The sequence below is a fragment of the Stegodyphus dumicola genome, chromosome X1 (assembly GCF_044657685.1).
Source record: "Stegodyphus dumicola isolate Sdum_Otavi_A_Nest chromosome X1, ASM4465768v1".
In the NCBI taxonomy this organism is placed as follows: Eukaryota; Metazoa; Arthropoda; class Arachnida; order Araneae; family Eresidae; genus Stegodyphus; species Stegodyphus dumicola.
The window spans coordinates 239998853-240022959 of record NC_140780.1 but is presented as its reverse complement, the minus strand read 5'-3'; the positions used below and the strand labels follow the sequence as shown (position 1 = coordinate 240022959).

At 33.6% G+C, this 24107-nt stretch overlaps 1 protein-coding gene across 6 annotated transcripts in view; it reads right to left on the bottom strand.

Annotated features, from left to right (window-relative positions):
* Positions 1-24107, bottom strand: part of LOC118193727 (calpain-A-like) — a 133451-nt gene that overhangs the window by 23066 nt on the left and 86278 nt on the right. For all 6 annotated transcript variants that reach the window (XM_085807248.1, XM_085807247.1, XM_085807249.1 and 3 more), the window contains one exon: positions 12741-12862. In XM_085807248.1, the coding sequence (XP_085663374.1) occupies positions 12741-12862 (122 nt within the window). The remainder of the gene's footprint in view (positions 1-12740; positions 12863-24107) is intronic.

Below are 24107 nucleotides of genomic sequence, written 5' to 3'. Positions count from 1 at the left end.
TCGCATTACCTTAGTTCACATGCATAAAGGCACATCCGACTCCTTCATAAGCTCCTCATACTTGAGCCTTCCAGTGTATATGGTTGGAAGAAGATCTGTTTTAGATCATGTGCTGGTCGCATATGTAAGTTTACTGCTTGACCTTTTGTTGCAGCATAGATATGGTTTTATGGCGCTGGACGTTTGGAAAAACTTCTCGTCGGGAAAAAATTCTCGTTGCCAAAGGTTGTTGTGGTACCGAGCTGTGTGATTTGCCTTTATACTGCTTCTTGTTATGATTGAATATGTAATGGCCTGCTGTGACATCAGTTGCGATAGTAGCTCTAGTCCTATATATCTTGGTGATCAATAAAGCAAAAAGGCTGTGAAAGTTATAGAAATGTTTGATTTTGCGACCTATATATAAGCTGTGGTCGTGTGGCTGCTGCGTATATGACTATTTCTTCTATGACTGCAGTGTAAATAATTTTTTGGATATGGATGTTGCGACCTCAGTTGGTGCTTTGGAACTGTTTCAGTTTTGGGGCTATTGCAAGAGTGCGAGATTTGAGCTGAATAATATATGAGATCTACGTGAGGCCCGAGTCCTACGTCAAGCATAAGTACTTTATTTTTTTTTAATAGTTTAATGTTCGTGCCATTTAATTTAATGCTTGCTCTGGTATGGAGAATTTTACATTTCTTTAGAGAGCCTGTGGCAGCGAACACTAGCCACTAAATTTATTTTAAACAGCTTTTAAAGTTTGCTAGCCTTGTTTGTTCGTGTGAATCGAAGGCCTGAGCGGAAACTTACATGCGCAATTTCTCGTTTTAATTTTCACGTTTTAAAATACTTAGTTAACCTTTACCGTTTGTGTTCTGTTAAAGCCACAAGCAGCAAAGCTTTTTATTATGACTCGAGTTGTGTAACTTGTTAGATTAAAGATCTAATATAAAGTCTGCTTAGTATTCTCCAGACTTGTTGTTACTTTACTGAAGGATTATGACAGGACGATAAGTCGCTCGCTCTCTTTATGGTGTCAGAATTTAACATTTTAGATATTTAGGTTATAACACGATAAATTCGTTTTAAGTTTTTATGTGTGTTATCTGCATGGCATTTAATAGTGTAAGAAATAGAAAAATAATAAATGCTTCTTATCAAAAAATTATAAATCAAATTCGTTTTTAACGAAATTAACTACAGAGAAATTACGCCTTTAACACATTTAATTTAATATCCCGTGACTTTTGCATAAAAAGTAACGTAAATTCGTTTTGAAATATTAAACTGTTTTCTAGTCCATAGACTGATAGAACGAGTTTCGTTCTCTTTATTCCTCCAATTTTTAACTGGAAAGAAGCATTATGTGTCTGTTTGGTAGGCCCCCAAGTTTTCTGCTATTCCTTCTTTCCCCCCCCAATCCCAATTTTCTCAGAAAAATTGCTTTAGTCATATCTATTTAAGAGAGAAGTAAATTTTCATATTCCTAGACAAAACAGTTGCCTTTATTTGAAGGGGGCAGGACACACTAAGACATAATTAGCTGTTTTTATTCAAATACGCTCATTTTTCAGAATCAAAAGATATTGTTAGCGTGTTTCTAAGAGCCACTTTATTTACAAGCCTTATTTAAATTTTATTTAAGTTAGGATTACTCTGAGTTGCACTGTAGAGACATTAGGTATTTTTTGAAGCAGAAGAGATTGAAAAATTAGCAACGCCTTCGTCGGGAATCGAACCGCGGCCCTCTGGAATACCGGCTCAGTGTGCAGACCACCATAGCACGAAGGCACGCCAAGAAGGTGGGAGAAATACCTTACATACTCCCCCTTTTAAAGGGCGACTGGAGTTTTTAGGGGACCCAATCACCAAATCCTGGGTGGGGAGAAATCATTATCCACCACCCTTTTAGTTCGGGCGAGACTGTAGAGACATTATTTCCCCTCCCCCGGGGGTTGACTCAGGCGAATGCCTGGGAAGTACTGGTTAGGATCTGTACCTAGGCACTCTTAACCACGGGGGCATAGTAACAGACTTCACAAAAGGCCTGAGCGCTCTCGAGACAGAATAAAGCTCGGCAGGGACCGTACTGGTACTGCCTTGTCTGCCCTTGCTCTGTGGGGTCGCGACATGGAGATTGATCCAAGGACGGGGCGGTGTTAATCCTGTTTGGCACCCTCGAGGTTGCATTAGGTCGGGAGCCGTTTCGCTCCAACAGCGTTGTAGAGACATAGAGACATTAGGTATTTTTTGAAGCAGGAGAGATTGAAAATTAGCAGCGCCTTCGCCGGGAATCGAGCCGCGGACCTCTGGAATACCGGCCCAGTGTGCAGCCGACCACACCACGAAGGCAAGCTACAGCTCTTTACCGATCATATGAAGTAGATCCATTGATTTTAAAGCAAAAGCGCGGTGAAGAAATAAGTATTTAATTTTAAAAAGTGAAACCATATGCATATGTGAAAAAGACAGGAAAATGATGATGTAGCTAAAAGATACGATATTCCTCCAAATTCATGATCGACAATTTAAAAAAATAAAAATAAAATATTTAAAGAGAATTCAAAATCATTAGGAGCTAATTCAGGAAAGAAAATCCATTCAGATTTGTACCCTAGTGCTGACAATGTTTTGACTTATTTATTTACAAAAACAAGGCTTAAAATTTGCTCATTATTTATCCTTCAATCCAAACGCAGAGAGGATATGAAAGTTCTGATTTTATCACAGGATGTGTTGAAAGTTTTTGAAAATCATCGTGGAATAATTTGTAAGACCGTTTCTGATGACGCAACAAAAGTACTCACAACTGCTGCAGTCAAGTGCAGCTAACTTTGTTAAACGTGCGTGCCAATGGATATTTATAGCTGTGATCAGATATGATTGTTTTATCAAATTTTCCTTCAAAAACTCTAGTTCTCGTAGGTGAAGGATATAAAGCTCGAAAATGGGGCAAGTAAAAGGTAAGCTTTCTATTTTGCATAAGTTTGGATAGCACCAATAAACACAAACCTTTTGGTGAAGAAAAATTCCAAAACTAAAGTGTTTTAAGAGTTTAAATTTATATAATTGCCCTGCTTTTAATACAATCATAAAAAGGACTTATGAATAACGTAAAGCATTTTAGAGAATAGCTTATGCAGTCTGATTATGAAATGGCAGCTAAAGATGGAAAACTAATTTTAGTGCTTGCTATTTGCACTATTCACAATATTGTTCATCCTTTATTATCAGCAGTTAAATATGAGTTCCCTCCTTGAACTTCAGCCTTCCAACGAAGGTATAGCATTACCAGTTTTTATACTATAAGCTTACAGCTTGTAGAGACATTAGGTTAATTGGAAGTAGAAAAGATGAAAAATCAGCAATTGCCTTCGCCGAGAATCGAACCATGGACCTCTGAATACCGGCTCAGTGTGCTGACCATTACACCACGAAGGCGGGAGAAATACCTTATAATGTGAACATCTACTACGCATTCAATGAATAAATGTCATAACTAGAATAATTCCGCAGAAAAATATGTATGAATTTGTGGTACAGAATTCGCAAAATTAATTTTAGGGTGTATGAGTGCCGAGATTTTACAGATTCCGAGGATCTGAATCTAGAATGCCCATAAGGTACTCTCGTTCTCAAAGAATTTTAAAATGGAGTATTATTTGAAGACTTCTATAATACTCACAACGATCTCAAATGTTCAGCCTTTTGTGATGCTGAAATTGTACTCTAAATATCTAACATTAGGAACTCAAATGATCCAGGTGATGAAAGCAAAGGAGAAACCATTTCAGTAATGATTGTATAGCCTCTTTAAAATCTTAATAATGATAAGAGTCTTTTAGGACTTAATAATGCTTCCAGTATCTGAAGTTCTCAAAACAAAATAAGGAAAAATACTGATAGTTTATAGCGTTTAATTTCAGCAGTAATTAAAACAGAAAGAAATGCTCCCTTGATAATTGTAAAAATCGAAAATAAATGATTACAGAAAATGTAAAGTATATTGCTCTGCATAGAAAGATAATATTTGTCTTTTTAAGTTATGTTGTTGTTGCTTTACGCCTGTCGTTGGCAACAGCCTTGAGCACCATTCAGGTGACAGTGCGATTTAGCTCACTTCCGCCCCCCAGTTTTTCTGGACAGCCCTTCGGGGGGACGGGTCCGAGGGTCTCCCACCCCAAACCACACGAGAGGACTTTCGGCTCTCCGCATATTTAGAGTGCCGCCATGCCGCACCGACACTATACATTTACAAACATTGCCTTCTCCGGGATTCGAACCCGGGCCCTTCGGCACAGCAGTCAGCGACGCTAACCTCTATACCGGTTGAGCGGTCTTTTTACAGTTATACTAATATATATATATATTTCCATTATTTTATATATATATATATAAAGATAATTTTTATCTTTTTGAGTTATATTACTGTATAAATGACTTCTCACAATTGCGTTTTAAATGTGTCGCGTTACAGAAAAATATATAATTTCCATAGTCAGATTATCTCTTTCGTTAGAGAAAACGAATGAAAATAATTTTAGATAAAATTCCTTTAAAGATCAACATAATGACAGAATTCTAATTAAAAAAAAAAAAAAAAAAAAAAAAAGGTGAATTTAGCTGAGGCAAAGCACACGAGGGATTTCTGCCAAGGGGAGCAACTACCTTCCTGGGAAACTTTCTTTAGAGAAACTGACTCATTTCCACGTTACACACGGGTAAAATAATGGAAATACCAGTGTTTAGCGTTTTTACTTATGCAGCCACTAGTAAGCCTGGATTTTTAAAATGGAATAACAAACATTTTCATATCATAATTAAAACTGAGACATGAAAAAATAAAATTATATATTTTTCCGTTTTTCAGTTTTAGACTGGTAAAAATTAAAATTCTCGGATGTGAAAGATTTAAAAGTACTGAGTAGTTCGTGATCAAGTGCTTATTTAAGCGTGTAGCATGTATAACTATTTGGTACACATAACTACAAAAATTTCATCGCAATGTCTGAATATGTTTCTTCATTTATATACAAAGAGAAAAGAAAAAAAAGACCATTTCAGTAATTCTTAATACCAAAGCAGCAGCAAGCTTTGATCTTTTAAGGATGATTTAAAAATTCCTATAAGCTCAATACTCAAATTTAGACGGTGCGTTAAGGAAACGTTTAACATTGTCTGTTGTCTTAACAAATAATTTAAAAGCGTTTCAGCAAACGTAAAGTAGTTAATTTAATTTAGATCTTGTCGAGATTTAGAAAAGTATTCAATCATACAATGTATATGTTCTATTTATAAAACGAAAATTGAGTAATCAAGTAAACTTTACAACTGATGCTTTTATTTTATTAAAAATAAGAAAAATTAAATTAAATTATCAAAAATGATGAAGCATTCTTTTCATATTAATTATACCATTTCAGCCGCCCAGGCGGTATAATGGTTAGGGAAGCCTGACTGAAATACCGAAGGGCCTGGGTTCGAATCCCGGAGAAGTAACTGTCCGTCCCTTCATAGGAGGTGATGGTGGCTCACCTATTAGGTACCTCCATAATAAAGAGACCACCACATTTGGCCTTGTATAGATTAACCCTCTGGCTGATCATCCGGTGATTTCCACGGGCAACTCAAATGTAGCAAAATCTGCTCATCCCGCGATTTCCGCGGGTATGTGTTTTTTCTTCCTTTATTAAGGAGCGCATCCCGTTTTTTCCCTGTTTAACCACTGAAATAAATTATATACAGCATTAGAGGTTTAGTTTACTTTTTGGCCAACAGATATCGTTAGTTGTCCACTAAATTGCGGCATTTGAAGGCACGTGGTATTACCGCTCAAACTCCACATTCTGCCGCTTTTTTCTTACAGAAATGGCTGCTAGAAAACATTCAGCGATTATCTTGATTATTTAATTAAATTATTGAATTATTAATTAGATTTATTGAATCTGGTGAAAAGACTGTGAAGTTGGACTTTGCTTTGAACCCTGTTTTGAACTCTATCATACTAAACTGCATTTCTAAGGTATTTTTTCCTCAGTGCTTTATATTTTCTTAAATTTTATAATTTTACTTTTCTATATTATGCAATAAATAGAAATTTACTGTAATTTGACAGAAATTTATTTAAAAAAAATTTTGGGGGGTGATAACATCTGAAATTGGTTTTTCTGGAAACTTAGTTTCTCATGATAAAAATCTATATAAAAAAATATTTTCTAGAAAGGAAAATGCATTTTTCAATTCTCCAATATATATAGATTTAAAATATGCACACACGCAAAAAAAAAAAAAAAAAAAAAAAAAAAAAAAAAAATGACACAATTTTTTGAAGCGATTTCGGTCCACAAATTGAGCAGTCAGAGGGTTAATGGACGGTGTTGCACTGTAACTGTTCACAATCTGCCGTTGGAAAAAAAAAAAAAAAAAAAAATACCATTTCAATGTAAACTTATCTTGACTGAAACACCAGTAAAGAGTCCCCCCACCCACAATTGTCAATGTACAAATCCTCGTATATATTATTTTCCTGACTGTAAAACTACTCTTAAAAATTCTTTTAATTTAAAAGCTCAAATATGAGAAAGTCACAGTACTTTTTTTTATCACAGACGAATTAAAATCTAGGCACGTCTCTGCTTCTGAAAGTCTGAAAAGAAGTTATATTCGTTTAAAGAGGGATACCTGAACCGCGATTTCCGCGGCAACTTTCCTTCTTTAAAATCACATACAGATGCGAGAAAATTAACAAATTGTAAGACTTTATTTTTAGGAAGCGATACTGATTAAATAACATGACTGTCCATACAGAGGTACATTACCCTTTCATGCAATTGTAAATAAATCAGAGTAAGGAAGACAAGTAAAGGAAAGTTTAATTCAAGAAGAAACTACTTGAGGATATATTGCCCAAAACGTTGACCTTAGAAATCTGGCAGGCACGAAATGACCTCGTTTAAGAACCGGAGCTTAGATAAAGAACGTCTATGTCTACAATACATATTCTTTGACTTAGATTCTCAAAGTGAGAAGGTCGATTTTCACTTAAAAGCGCAGCTTCCCAACACAGCTGGGGATTTCAAATACGCTGGTCAACAAATATATCGTCACACAATGTATGAGTTTTCGTTTTTACATGCTCATGTACGCTGATTTCAGAGACGCTCTTGATTTTTATTATCTTTTGCATTGTTTGGGCGACGTTGCTTGCTGATGTCATTTGACAGCATGAAAATGCTTGATAAGATTGCATGAGTAAATTAGAGTTGTAGTTATGTGTGTGAATATATTGGAAGTTTAAATTTCGAGGAATAATTTTATTTTTATATACTTTAGCTTCGATTTTACATATAATTTCTGGTTTCAAGTTAACTGTAATTAAAAGTTGAATTGTAATTCTTAATAATGGGAAAAAATTCCTACCAATTAATTAACATGTTAACTCGAAAGGACCCTATGGAAATTTGAAAGTCATCGTGCAAAATAACAAATATGAAAAATAAAAATGGAACATTTCTCGTGATTTAAAGAGTAATTGCTATTTTTCTTGAATTTTACAAAATATTGCTATATCTTTCCGAACAAAACAGCTTAAGTCAGCGAAAAAGTGACCAAAATTTCACCCTTTATCTTCAGGATAGCCTAATGCCATGAATGCAGCAGATGGATTAATTCTAGAAAGTTAAACCTAACTCTCGCTAACATACAAATGTTTCAAAATTTGCATAAATTTTGAAATAAATTTCTTAACGTAAGTGATGGTATAATAAAAGAAGACTTTTATATTATTCACAAATTAAACGATTATTTATAGATACAAAATTCGATGCTGTGCTAAATTCAGTTGAAACGACTGCATGACATTTTTTTTGAAAACGTTTCCAATAATAGCTTAGAGTGGTGTAGGGCAGGGATATACAAAAGAACAGTGATGATGTTTTAAAGTCACATCAACGATGGGATGTAATATGTTTTCAAAACCTCACTTGCTGATTTCTCACCTGTATATCTAAGAGCAATGAGCAGTAACCATGGTTAGCTTGAAATTTTGCGACGTTGAGAAATTAGATCATGTCATTTAGTTCCTATATGCTTGCTGACATTATAAGATAATTTCTCCCTCCTTACAGCGTCTTACTCTCCTTATCCTTACTTTATGACATAATTGGAAGAACGTCCGGCTAGCAATCGGGAGGTCCTGAGTTTGAACCTTGCCGAGGACATCGCTGGTTTGCATGTTTCTCGACTTCAAAAAATTTCTAAATAACTCTACCAATGGCGCCCGAACTCAAATGGGGTGAACGATAATTTATTACTTCCAGCATTTGGCAACTGGGCCCCTCCTACTAAGTCACTCTTTAAATGGGGGAGAACGTAAGGTATATTTATCCTCCTTACCGCATGCCTTCGAAGCGTTATTGGAAGCACGTCCAGCTAGCACTCGGGAGGTCCAGATTTCAAATCCCGGCGAGGGCATCGCTGATCTTCTGCTTTCTTACCTCGATGAATACCCTAATGACTACAATATTTGCCGGATTATCAAAAGAGGTGTTCCTCAAGATATATATACACCAGAAAATCCTGCATCTACACAATTTAGAAAGTTTTTCTAGTTCATCTTCAATGGCCAGACAGCCCAGGATGGGCCCTTGCCTTCCTCAGAATCGAATTCCAAACTCTTCTATCCCTGGCCAAGGACATCCAACTGGTTATTTTTTAAATTCTTAAGTCTGTTTCCAAATCGTCGAGCCACCTAACTTTAGGTCTGCCTCTTTTCCGGGTGCCGAATGGTCTGGCCGAGGAGATCTTTTTAGTTACTCGATTTTCATCCATCCTGCATAGGTCTCCTGCCCATTTAATTCTCGGAATCCTTATATATTTTACTGCATCTATTTCTTTAAAAGATTTATAGAGTTCAGAGTTAGTTCTTCTTCTCCAAATATTGTTTCATTTTATGCCACCAAAAATACTTTTCAAAATTTTTCTTTCAAAGACAGAAATGATACTTTTAGCTTTATCTGTCATTGCCCAGGTCTCAGCAGAGTATGTAAGAATGAGTCTGATTAAGCTTTTGTAAATTAAAATCTTCGTTTTTCTGCTAGTGAAGTTAGACTTCAAGTATTTTTTGAGACCGAAAAGCATCGGTTAACATCTGTGACTCTACTACGGATCTCAGGCATTAAATCATTGAGATTATTAACTTCTGATCCTAAATCTTTAAATTTGCTAACAGTTTCAAATCTGTAAGTTCCAATTTCAAAATATGGGCTGCTGTAATTACCACTTGGCATGTATTTAGTTTTATTTCGGTTGATTGCTAGATGCATTTTGCTGGCTGCAGCCTCTAAAGATGTAAAAGCCTCTCTAAGTGACTCAGGAGTGCGTGCGACTATGTCGATATCATCAGCAAACGCAAAAATCTGAAAAGACTTGTTAAAGATAGTTCCACGAGTATTAATGTTACGAGTCTTTTATGATTTTTTGGAGGGCAAGGTTGAAAAGCAAGCAGGCCAGTTCATCACCCTGTCTGAGCCCATTTGAAACAACAATAGGCTCAGAAATATTATTCTGGATTTTAACCCTAAGTTTTGTCTCAGTAAGAGTAACGGTGACCAAATTTGTAAGTTTTTCAGGTATCGCAAATTCTCTCATGGCTTCAATTAAATATTTTCTGTTTTTTCAATCGTAGGCAGTCTTAAAATCAACAAAAAGGTGGTGTGTTGCAATGCCGTATTCATTAGTTTTTTCCAAAATTTGCCTAATGTTAAAGATTTGTTCTCCTGTAGATCTTCCTTTGCGGAAACCACATTCGTAATTCCCTACAATATTTTCTGTATAAGTTACTACTCTAATAAAAAGTATATTGGTAAATAAATAGTTTGTAAAAAAAACACAAAGAAAACTGATTCCCCTGTAGTTGGTACATTCCAAAATGTCTCCTTTTTTGTGTATAGGACAGATGATGCTCAGTTTCCAATCTTCGGGTTGAGTTTTTCAGGTTACTGCCTAAAAAATTCTATGTCTCTACAACTAAAGTTCTCATTCCACCTCTGAAGTACCTCTTTTCTATCATTTAGGATGATGTTTTTGTCTCTACAGGCAGTGGTATTGGGCTTAAAATCCTTGTGGCCAAGATTAATTTCACGATAGAAAGCACGGCTTTCAGTTTTACTACTTCAGTGCGCATTATAAGTTCATGTTGATTGTTATGAATTTTAACCAGAATGTCAGAATGAATTTCTTATTTATAAAAATTCTGATTACCCATTTGAAATCTGCAGTTGAAGTATTTGTTTTCAGGCTTATATGTTGTAGTTTTGTGACAAAGAGTGATTTTTTAAAGCAATCGATCATGTTTGTCTATGAAAGTAGGCGTTTCCCCAAAACCTTTTCACTGAAATCTAATGATCTTTAAAGTTTCATTAGCCACTGACGCTCTGTAGTGATGGTGAAGGCTATCTATCGTACAGACTACACAGCTAATTGTATCTAGATAGGGCATGGATTTGTCTCAATGATGTGTTAGGCAAATTAGAGGCTCTTAAAATCCATCGGTGCGAAAAGTCCTGTCGAGAAGTTGCGGTAAGAGAAGATAGTTACTATACTCTCTTAATCTATGCTTCAGCTTTTTCTCCATTGAAAAGGCGAACGGGCTGGCTGCATGGGTGTTTTCGTGGTTTTCCCCATGTGTAACGTGTATACGAGCCAGTTTCCCTTAGAAAGTCCTCCACGAAGGCATCCCTCCCGTTAGGCAGATAGCCCTAGTGTGCTTTGCCATAATTAGATACACCACCACCACACCACACCACCATCTCCATTGAAAATGAAATGGACTCTGTATGAAATAGTTGTTCCATTCCTAGTATTCGAAATTCATGACCACTGAAGTGGATCCTGCACGAATGTGTTAGTGCATTGGAAGAGCATAAGCAACAATGACGGGGGAGCATGAACCTCCTAAATTGTATAGGAAGAGCATAAGTAACAATGACACATGTTATTATATAACTCGTACTTTAAAAAAAAAAAAAGAAAAAAAATTTAAAAAAAAACTTTAGAGGATCAAAATTTTGAAACATTCATTGCATCTGTAGACCAATCTAAGTTCGTGATGAATGATTACCAATTATTTTGACTTCGGCAGCCGGGAGAAGCTTAAGAGTTAGAAGTCGTGAATAGTTCACTGTGGTATTCGGAAATGACGGGCTGATTGTGCTAACCGTTTGCACTAAAAGAGTCGCATGTGAAGACTACTTTGTAATTTCCTTAAAACTAAAAATTTTTACCGAAGTAAAATACCTTTCATTTAGGGGGCTGTATGCCTTCGAACACTTTTTAAAAAATTTTTACGTTTGTGCATTTAATTTTGGCTTTAAAGTGATTAATGATGGAAAAAATGAAGAAGCTGAGTTATTTAATGACCATTAATTTTGTATTTTTGGAGTAAAGTAAAAAAACAGCAATATTTACAATAAATGAGAAACACTGTGTTAAGAAAAGTATAATATATTTTCATATTTTGTAAAATGCAAACCCATCATAATGATATTCTCAAGGAGGTAGACTATTATTTTTAAGCTAGGAAGTTATTTAAAAAAATTTTAAGCTAGAATATGTAATATAACGAAGAAAAAGCATATTTTCTCATTAAAATTCATGTTTAACACGTAATAACTTTATAAAAATGCATTTATAAATTAATAAATAGTCTATCTCTTTACATGAAGTATTCTAAACATGCATACCAAATTGCATAAGATTTCAATCACAATTTTTGAAGATATTGTGTTTCTTGTTAGCATTAAAACACGAAAAATGAAAAACTAGATAAACGCATTTAAAGAATTCAAACACTCGATTACTTACTTTTAATCAGTTTGAAAACTTAAAATTCCCGATTTATAACTGATGCCCTCTTGGTTTTCAGAATTTACATTTTTTTGCTTTCTGGGAGCTTTTTAAAATTTTTCTTTGCTTTTTAAAGCCAAATCAGGGAATATCGTTTTGCATTGTCGATACGGTTAACATCAAACTTTTTCTACTCGTTTGCAGTGTAATAACCAATACCTATACCTAATTTACCATATCTATACCTAATCTATATCAATATCTATCTATACCTATAAAAATTAATGAATATTACTCAGTAATAAATAAAAAAACGCTTATCAGCAATGTAAACACAGAATCAAAACACAAGCGAAAATGCGTTACTTAATTCATAACACACAGCTTGAAAATATGCTATATCTTTGTTTTGTTGCCATCTTAAAAATACTTTTTGGTCTTTAAAATGAAATTAAATAAAGTTTTAAGCTCCGAAAATAATAAAAAAAAAACGACTCTGACACACCCACTCCGGCCTTTTAAATATTTACGTCTTCTGCACTTCCGGTATGCTTTTCGAGGACAAGGTGTCATGTAAAGTATCATAACTCCGGTTTAAATGAACGTAGGAGCAAAATTCAAACAGTTTTGGAAACATAAATAAAACTTTTATCAAGCGTAAGAAAAAAAATCTCGGTTTCTAAGGTATACAGCTCCCTGAATACATCTTTTATTCTATGGAACATTCTTTGCTCATTTTTGTAACAAATCACAAAGGTTTCTTTTCTTTCAAAGCTTCTGCAACAAACAAAAGGGGATATTCTGCCTAATTTAAAATAGTCTGGAGTGATTTATTGTGGTATATAGACGGCGAGCAGCGTTACTTAGAGGAATAATTAGGTATATACACTTTAGGTCACAAAAAACAACATACTTTAAAAACGACAAAAGAAATCTGAAGCATCTTCCTGTTTGGATGGCGGACGCAGCGTCGCCTCAGTTGCATGAGTGCAATTACAATATTGCATTTATGATCTGCATCGTGACTTGATTTTTCTGAAAACAAAATGAAGAATTTCATTAATGATCAGAAATAGGAATGAAATTCAAGAAAGATGCAGCAGTAAATCATTAGTTTTAATCATACTCATTAGATGTTCCTGAGCACATTTTTGTCATTCCATTAAAAAGAGCATATAAACAAAGGACAAAATTCTAAACCAAGGTCTTATAATTTCGATGAGTGAATGCTGATTAGATTCAAAATCCATATAAATTAAATTCGGATGTCGTAAACTTTAGTTTGTTCACGGTAATAATTTGTTCCGTACATTTCCAAGAGTTAATGCACTCTGAATTTACGAATTTTCTTCCAAAGTATTAATTATTTTAAATATCGCTTGCGAATATGCTTTGTAGGAGTATAATTTTTAATATAGTTGTAGTTTCTTGAATTATTTCCACACTGCACAAGTTCATGTCACTATATGCAGCAATGGAATGTAACTGCCCTTTATCAACTAACCAAAGTTCTTACAAAAAGAAATCGAATTATCTGGATGAAAATACATAAGTTAGTGTATAGCGACATGAGCGTTCTTTTCCTAATCTGAAACAGTTCTTTGAATTATTTGTGTATAAATATTTATATTTATGCCTTTTAAAAACTTAAACTACTTTTCCTTGTATCTTATGTAATTACAATTATCATCTTCCATTAAAATATTAAGCTAATAAAATTTTTTACTAGTCTATATTGATAATTGTGAAATATCTTTTTATTCGGCGGAGAATTTTTTATGTAATTCGTTTATAAAATCATTCGTTAATAAATTCTCAAGTAGCAGATTTATGCTTCGCACTTCGTTAGCATTCCAAGCAGAATGAATTTCGCCAACACCCCGCGTGTTCGTTCCCCTCATACTGGCTTTGATTCGAATGTCACCTGAGGCTAGCGAAGCTGGTTTACATTATTTCTACGAGAGCTATATTCTTTGTAGAGATTGACGATCCGCTCCGGAACTGATTCAAAGAATCAATTCACTTTACTGAGCGAGTGATCTCCGATACTGCGAAAACGGAGCGGTAGTTCTTTAAGAGTTCACGGAGAGCTCTTATTAGGAAGCGTGCCAAAAGTTTCATTCTTTTTATGTAAACACTAATATACTTTGCTTTATTATTTACCGGAAACGTCTCTGACCCTTTTTTTTTATGTGTCTATATAAAACACACACATAGACACATAAAAATGTGTGCTTTTGGTTTGCTTTTGTTCCATCTAGTATTTAAAAAACAAAACATTAAATAAACTGAAGCGTCTGAACGAAACTGACCACTTCTGTTGGGGAATGGATGGAGTTTCTCTCCCATCTGGCAGTGTGAGGATCTGTTTAAAGTACGTGTATTATAGGTGCTAAGTTTTCTCCTCGGATTCCTAGGTGTCAGCATTTCGGCGCTCCTTCTCTAGCCACAGATCTGATTCCTGCGGAGTTTTCATTATTCGCTGTTTTCATAGCTCTGGCGCTCCCGCTCTAGCCGTAAATCTTTTCTAAAAATTTAATTTAGAAAATGGCTCCAGCCGTAAATTTTCACTGTTTTAGTTGTAATATTATATATTTCTAGGTTTTTAAATTTCTCTTTTCTGTCCTTTTATTTTGCAAACGTAATTTTCCTCCATTTTCCTTTTCTCACGTTATACTGAAACGAATTTATTATTTTTCCAATCCACATATTTTGTTTTAGCAAAAGTTAATTTTATTTATTAATTTCATGAACTAGTTTTTTTTATTTTTGTTTCTCGAAAAGTAAACTTATTCTTTTCATTTTTTATTTTAAAAAAGTAATATTTTTAAAATTTAGTTTTTCTTTACTTTTCGCATTTCATTTTACAAAAGTAATAATAATTTTCACAATTTAAATTTTTTTTCTTTTTACTTTCTTGTTTATACAAACGCAAATTTTTAATTTTGACTATTCTTTTCTGCTGATTTTTCATTCCAGAAATAAATTTGAATTTTCCCACTCGCTTTTACAAATCGAAGTTTTCATCAATTACATTTTTTAATATTTTTTTAATTTTTCAAATCTAAATATATATATTAATCTTATCTTAATTATAGATATATATTCTTGTTAGGAATGCTTAAGCTGCATATCAATTCATGGATAATATTTATATTTTTTGTAACTTTAATACACATTCATTCTATACAATTTAGTTTGGACTATTACATTTCTTATATTTCATGCTACTACCACTACTAAACCGGAGATATTCCGAACCTTCTCCTCAAATATATATACAGATTGTACTAACATTTTGTTATACTATGCAAAAGAAAACAGATTCCTTTTTACAAATCTTATTTTTATTCAAAAGATTCAAGAAATTATACCTATGCAAAAATCACGAATTATCTTTTATACAGCTTACTTTTATTCACCAAATTGCATCTAGCAAATATAATTTTTACACTTTTTACTACCTAGTTATATATCTCTGCTTATATGTAAATTTTATCCAGCTTTATAAAACATATTTATGTTACATTTCTAATTTCTTTGCCTTAACAGTAAACAGTAAATAGACTTACACAGGTTTCTTTATTCCAAGAGTTACTGACTTTGAATCAAATCTTACAATTCAGGAGTGATAATTTTTATTGGCATAAATTCTGCTTAAATTAAAGCATGTGCCTTTCTACCCAGTTTATAGAAGTACATAAACCTGTGCAAATTTTGCACGTAGACATGTATGCAAATATACTCGGAACCCTTTTTTTTTTTTTTTTTTTTTTTCCAGCACCAGCAGAAGGATTGATTTATTATTTACACAGACTATGTTAATACGTTACAAAAATATCTTGGATTTTCTTATACACGTTCTACCTTAAGCCAATAAACACGATGTTTTGCCGTGTGATGTTTTACGTGGCGAAATTTTATTATCGTCATGTAAAGCATCACACGGATTTTAACATTAAGCCAGCATCAACCACCGAGCATCATAACAACTACAGTGTACGCTCGATTATCCGGGCTAACGCGGGGAAGCAAATCACGGATAATTGAAGAACACTGAGAATCCAAACTGTCAATCTTCATGCATATTGTGTGAGTTTATTCTTAAAAAAATCAGTTACTTTTTTTTGAAAATATTTTGTAGAGCCATTAGGTATTTTTTGGAAGCACGCAAGATGAAAAATTAGCAACCGCCTTCGCCGGGAATCGAACCACGGACCTTTGGAATATCGGCCCAGCGTGTAGAACCACTACATCACGAAGGACGCTTGGAAAGTGGGAGAAATACCTTATATACTCCCCCTTTTAAAGGGCGACTGAGGTTTTTAGGGGACCTAATCTCCAAATCCTGGGTAAGGAGAATCATCATTCAACACCCTTTTACTTTGGGCGCCACTGTAGAGACATTAGGTATTTTTGGAAGTAGGCAAGATAAAAAATTAGCAACCGCCTTCTCCGGGATTCGAACCACGGACCTCTAGAATACGCGCCCAGCGTGCAGAACCACTACACCACGAAGACATGCTAGGAAGGCGGGAGAAATACCTTATAGTTTAAACAATTGTCGAATTTCACTGTCTGTTTTTCGCAGTGCGTTTTTATTATTGTATTCGAATCCCCTTTGCTCAACGAAGTCTAACAAAGTCCCAACAGAAGTCATTGCTGTCTCGGGACTGATGTTATTATCTTCTTCGCTTGTCATTCTTTGCCTCTTCTGTTCTTATGACATTTGAAACCATATCAGTATTACTCAAGAATTGAAAGTCCGGCTCAGTCGAATAGCCATTGAACCATTCCTTGATGTTTCAGCGAACGACATTTTAGAATTTTACATTTTCTTTAGGTACACTACTTCATTTATTGCCTCGACTGCTTCTCACTAAGATAAACTTCCGATTTCTATGTTAGGAAGAATCTTTCTCCATCATCGAACCAGTGTTATTAGCTTATACTTTCAACCAAGCTTTTGCTTCTCCATATATAACATTCAAAACAGTCGACATTTTGCAGAACTTCATAATATCATCTTCCTCAGCAAGAGTTATGAAAAGAAACCTAAAGACTAATCTAAAGTCGTAGAAAATAAACTTAAAGATGCAACTCAGCGGTTTTTACAGTACACTCTGATTTGCGCGTGTTTGTTTCTACACTCTTGCTCTCATATTGTTGAATGTGTGCATAGGCAACACCATGCCCGGATAATCCGCACCTGGATAAATGGGAGTAACCTGTATCATCTTCGTACTTTGTCACAGCCTTCGCTTTCTTAACAAGGTGCATGGAAGTAGAATTACTTTAAACTATACCGAAGGATAACAACACTCGATCGTATTATTTAAAATTCTAATTGTAGTCAGATCGGTGAAGGACAACTTAAAATGAAGTCTAGAATGCATATAGAAATAATATTCACCCATAGAAATGAACGCTTTCCACGACTTGGAATAATTTTTCAAGCAGTATTATCGTTACTTTTTATGAATCTCAAGGCCTCAGAAAAAGGTCTGGAGGTCTCAACACATTCATTCTAACTTAAGCTAAAAGAAATGCATTTCAAATTGACAGATTTTATTTAACTCTTGCAATTATTTGAGAATATTTGACACTTAATTTATGATGGATATCATACTTCGCAAATAAAATCATGCATAAGCATCATACATAACAGGAAATATTGACATGAATTCCTTATAATGATTGAATGAATAGTTGCATTAAAAGTTTTAACTCATTTATTCTAACCTAAGCTAAAAGATACGCATTTCAAACTGGCATTACTTTATTTAACACTGAACTTTTACAACTCTTTGAGAATATATGCCATTTAATTTATGATGGATTGATGCGACATTTAATTTATGATGGATTTATTTAGCAAACAAATTATGCATAAAACATCATACATAATAGGAAATATTGACATGAACTCCGTCTAGGTATTGCAAAAACGCTGTCCTACCCTATTTCCCTACTTATATGCCATGTCATTCCATAAAACTTCGAATCTGAAGAATATTTACACATCCTTGTGTAATTTATTATTTACACATCCTCACTCTCCTAAGATCTTAAGAACTTTTATGTTTTACTTCAAATTTTTTGCTTCATATCCTGCATTTACACCAGTCGTCTTCTAAACACTGATAGGAAAAATTATAACTGCGAGAAAGCTTCGAATACTAAACTTGAATAATGATAACAAATCCTGCATTTTGTTGTAAATTGACTAATACCGAATAATAAGATTTAAAGCTTTTGCGTTTCATTGCATGAAAAATAAATAAATAAATAAATACTGTAACGTTGTTTTACCGGCTAGGTGAAAATTATAAGTAACTGACAAAATTTAAATTTGAAAATAAACTTTATACATTTAACAAAGGAAACCTAAAACACAAACACTACATGAAAGAATTACGTGACAAAATTAATAAAATGTAGCATAAAGAAATTACTCGGGGACAAGGAGAAAAGTTATGTCATGCAAAAAATCCTCTGAAACTCGAACTAACTGCTCAGTTGTTAGTTTTTTAGTTCCTTGTACGAAGTAAAAAGAAAGTATTGTAATCGCAAAAAGTTTCAGACATCATATTTGAACGCAAATATTCATTTTCACCGCTATCGAATGCAATTTAACGATGTTTTTCCGTGACATCTGTACGTAAGGACAGGATAAAGGACTCTTTCCAACCAAAAAAAAATTGTAAAACTAATTTAAAATGAATTCTGAAGAATTTTCCGTGGCGTCTGTGCGTACGTACGTATGTATCTCGCATAACTCAAAAACGAGTAGTCTCAGAACGTTGAAATTTTGTATATAAGACTGCTATAACATGTAGATGTTCACCTCGTATTTTGATTGCAATCGGCCGCACCAAAAGTATATAAATATATATATCCACTCTGTTTCTCGGCTCAGCGATCTCAGTTTCTTTATTCTTATATGTTTGTAAATTGTGCATTTTTGCTTTAAAAATGATAGAATTATGTTGTTCTTATCTTCCGGTTAAGGTTTTTATGCCTTTAGTGAATCTGTATGCAATATTTTTAGAATTCTCAACAATTTAAAATTTGTTTAAGTGCCGCTAAGCCTAATAATTTTTTCCATGGCGGCCATTGCTTGTTTACATTTGGAACAACAGAATAGTAGATTTGTTGCCAATCTAGAGAAAGTAAGCTTCGCAATAACAAAGATAACGCCTTCTTTTATTTTATTGTGCATTTATTTTATTGTGTTTTATGCGCTATCGACGAAGTAGATTTAATTCATTCCAATAAGTTTAAATGAAATGCAAGAAAAAATGGGTATAATTTAATATTCTGTACAAGGAAGTCATGTGGTGCACACATCAGATTTTTTTTAATCGTTTTCTTTCGAATTTTTTTTTTTTTTTTTTAAATCGTTTTCTTTTGAACTTTTTCTTATATTTGCCATTTCCCATTTTCGGAACTCTTGTCTTGCCGTAACCACGCGCTTGAAAGCCGTTAGGTTAACAAACTGCCCATCTGGCTCCACGACATCTCGGCGAAGAACCATAGATTTCTTTGGTCTGCTTCATTTCCGGAAAGATGTTACTAAAGAATATGAATGGGAAAAGGCAAGCTCTCGTAGACATAATGTAAACCAGCCTCGCTCGCCTCAGGCGGCTTTCGAATCGAGGCCAGTATAAAGCAAATGCGCAGGGTGCTGGCGAAATTTACTCTACTTGAAATGTTAGTGAAGTACAAAGCATAAATCTGCTGTTTGAGAATTAGTTTTTGCTGATATTTACACTCAAAATTTTTATTCTGCAATATACTTTGCTTATGATTTTTTTTTTTTTTTTTTTTTTTTTATTTTACAGAAAAAATTTTCCTTTTACAATTAACAATTTTGTTGCTTAATAAGAATTAAAAGTTTTATGTAAAGGATTCACGTTTTTAAGTCACTCAATATTGCGCTCTGACAAGTTGTTAGATGTTGCTGGCGGTTTTGGATCGCATTCGTAGAAAAATTTAAAGGCCTGTCTTAACGCCTGTAAAGTTTGCCGACACATTTTCGACTCAATTTTTCTCCGAAGCATTGCTGTGTTGTTGAAGTTTTACTTCTCTCAATTGAATTTCTTTGATGCTACAGTTCCACTGTCTCTTGAAACGGGCAGATCGTTTGAGATATGGAGTTATCTCAGCCACGAAGCTATCGTTGTCGGTCAGCGCTCCCAGGTTGTGGGTAACATCATTCGTTGTACTTAACTCTCCGCCAAACTGTACAGAATAGCAAAGATTTTATTAAAACGGCGTGGAAGCCAGATGATTGTTGAAAACTTCACTAATCGAGGTGATTCTCTCAAAACTGCAAATCGCATAGAATCAGGGTGATTCTCTTCAAACTTCATTGAATCAGGATGATTTATTTAAATGTATCACTTCTTCGTTAGACTTGTGAGCCGTGCACTGTTTCCGGTAATAATAACGATGTGTGAATAATACGATATAGTGAACTATATGGGGTAGAATCTCTTCCTAGTTCGAAACAACTCTTGAATTCTTGCATTAAGGTCTTCTCCTTCCAAAACCACAATATTAGATTCACTGTATGAAAAGTGCTTTGAAAGTTAAAAATTTTGAAGTCTCAGAAATGACTAGATTGTATATTTGGAGTTATTATTATCTTCATGATTTTTGTTAGTTGACAGCACTTCTGTAACACACTTTTGAGCCATTTGTTTGCCCTTTTTGCATTTGATTTTTTTTTTCTTAACTTCTCCTAATTCTACGAGAGTATTAAAAAATTTAACGGAACAATCATCTGTCGTAGAACCAGAGCTTTTCAGTTTTGATACCACTTCCCCCATTTCATCTTCAATGTTTTATTTTCTTCCAAGCCTTTGATGCGCTGCTCTGTTTCTTGACAGGTTTTTCAAAAGATTTTCATGTTCCCTTTCTAAGCACAACTGAGCCTAATCAGATTGAATTTGGGATCTGGAAGATTTTTCACATTTATTCTTTGGCTCATCCGATGCATCTGGATGAATACCTCTTATCGCTAACTCAAAACAATAAATCTCTGTTATCAAATAAAATTAAAACTCAATTTAAAATAATTTCTAAAATCCCCATTCTTTATATTTATTTTTCTCTTCTGAACATAAATCTCTGTTATTAAATAATGAAGAATCTGTATGTATGTATGCATGTTCTTCACATTTCGGAAACATGACAGCATATGGAGCCACCAAATTTTAAAAACACGTAATCCTCTACCCGAATATGTGTCCCACGTTGGGCGCCATTTTTTTATGTGTAGCGTTGTTTTACCGTCTGGCTGAAAACTGTATGTTATTAACAAAATTTAAATTTGAAAATAAACTTTGTATCTTTAACAGAATAAGTTTAATCAAAACACAAACACTACATAAAAAATTACATGACAAAATTAATAAAATGTAGCATAAAGAAATTCACTCGGGCAAAGTAATGTCCATGCAAAAATCCCCCCGAAATTCAAAGTAACTGTTGAGTTGTTAGTTTTTCTTTTTGAAGTCGTTTTTTTTTCTTATAGTTGCCATTTCCCACTTTTTTAACTCTAGCTTGCTGTGACCACGCGCTTGAAAGCCGTTGGATTACAATGCTTATTTTCCCAAATACTCAAGAAATCTATTACAGAACCAACATAAATGATCTATAAATATATTTTAAGTACTTAAAGAACTCATTTACTGAAAATTAGCAGAAAGAGTATCGGGAATTCATTGGCATTTATCAATAGCAAACAAAAAATATTTTCGAAGCGTCTAAAAGACTACCGAGAACGCACTCTCAAGGTTATTCCTGTGAAATTTTACAAAGAAACAAATATTTAAATTTTGGGGAAACTTTTGCATATTTTTTATTTTTGATTGCAGTATTCGTAAGTCAGAAGAATTTTTGTAATGAACATATGTGACTGCGAAATTCTTTGGGAAAGCAGGAAGTTAGTAATCACTTCAACCTGACTAGAAATCAAAATTTCATAGATATGCAGCAATTCGATAAGCAGCAATAGATAAGCAGATAGCATAGATAAGCAACAATTAACCAAGAATACGACAAAGTACATGTATAAATTACTTTGCTAATAAGTGTTATCGTTTACTTTTAAGTAAAATCTAGCCAGAATCTTCCAAAAATAGTAAAGAAAATTTCAGTTTAACCTTTACGGTTTTATTAAAAAAAAAAAAAAAAACACAGTTAAGATGTTTGTCTAATAGTAAACTATAGCTTGATATTGTACTAACAGAATTAAAAAAACATGACATTTCTTTAAATATTTGCATCATATGTATTAAAAATTAAAGCATGATCCTGTCCATCAATGCAACACAAGGCATTAACTAAGTAAAAATTTTTATACTGAGTATTTGTACACGAAATGTATTGGCAAATCGAAAATTAGTAATAGGTTAGCGTCGGACTAGGAATCAAATTTAAAACGGTACGAAAATTAGTCAAAACTATAGCAAAGGGCATGCATGAATAATTCTTCGTAATAAGTTTTGAATTTTCCCGCCTTAAAGAATGTAGTCAGAAGGTATCAAATTGGCATGAAACGTCGATTCAAACTTTAAGATTTTACTAAAAATGGAATAAAGACTTCTATATATTAAAACTCGACTTGAAATTGCGCAGATAGAGGAAAATATGACAATTTTTAAATATTCGCGTAATATGTAATAAAATAAGTTAAAATGTAACCCTGGTCAATCAGTGCAATATAATGGTTGTACACTGCTGGGGGGGGGGAAGGGAACAGTTCTATATCTCCCGTTCTACTGGGCCGATTGACGAAATTCAACTTGCGTTTTCATGTCTCGAAACTGCGACTTAGGATATGTATTAGATTTATATGTAGCATTGTTCTAATATAGGTATTTTGACACAAAAGCGGACTTTTTCTGATATAACATACCATTTTTTTTCCGTATTTCGATTCTACGACTCAAATTACGCCAAACTACCAAGTTTTGTAAGAATCGCATGAGTAGTTTTTAAAAAATTAGCTCTCAAAATTTTAGCTCCTGAGTGTTAATTGAGTTTGGTATATGTTTATTTATTTCTCTTTTTTAATTAAACTTATTTGATTCTTCCTTTCACATTTCAAAATTCAGGTTCATTCTAAATAAAATTCACCCATTTTTTATGATTTATTTTTTAAATAATTTTTATAAATTTTTCCAAAAAATTTTAATTTTAATATATAAAATTTTTATTATCATCTTAAAGTAGATGTATTTTTAAGCATACCTGCAAAAAAGTACAGTTTTTTATTCAAAATTTTCGAAGATATACATGAATTTATATATTGGCGCGTTTTGAAATTTGGCATAAAAGCAATAAAACATCAAATATGGTTTATTTTAGCAAAGTGTATAAAACATCAAATATGGTTTAGACACTTTGCTAGAATTATTTGAAAGTAGGAACGATGTGACTTTTCTTCCGCTGATGCACAATGTAAATAGGTAGGAACGAGGTCCCTTTTTTTCCCGCTCCAGCATAATGGAAGGGAAAGGAAAATTGGTTGTCATATATTAAGATGTTCGCCAAGTGAATTATTCTAGGCGCAAACTGAAAATGTTGCGCCAAGATAAATTTTTGAATTTCTCCGTAAATTTCGCACCAAATTTTACGAAATCAAATATCTAGGCATAAATTGAGTCGTAGAATCGAAATATGTAAAAAAATTGCTATGTTATTTCAGAAAAAGTCCGATTTTGTGTCAAAATACCTATGTTAGAACAATGCTATATATAAATCTAATATATGTTCTAAGTCGCGCTTTCGAGACATGAAAAACGCAATTTGAATGTTGTCAATCGGCCCAGTAGAAAGGGAGATATAGAACTGCCTCTCCTTTTTTTTTCGCAGTGTACATGGTTAATTGTTCATTTCCAATGTGATAAAGGAGTAATTTTTTAGTCAAAAAGACACATTTTTACAAAACAATGGTTCTTATTGTACTCAATCAAAGCATTCTAAAATTTGACATTTCTCATGAAAATGAGATACCGATATATATACGTATATATATATTTATATGAAATTAGTACAAAATCTTTCTTAAAGTAATGCAAATCAGTGACTTCGAGAAAAGATACAAAGTGCACATGAACTGAGTTAAAAATCTCCGTTTCCTACCTGTGAATACATAAGCCTCAGAGAAAATTAATCTCTGACAGTAGTATACTAAGGTAAAATTTCATTCCCTTTCTAACTTTCTCGTTTACAGTGATAGCGTTGCTCAAGCTGAATCTTGCAGACA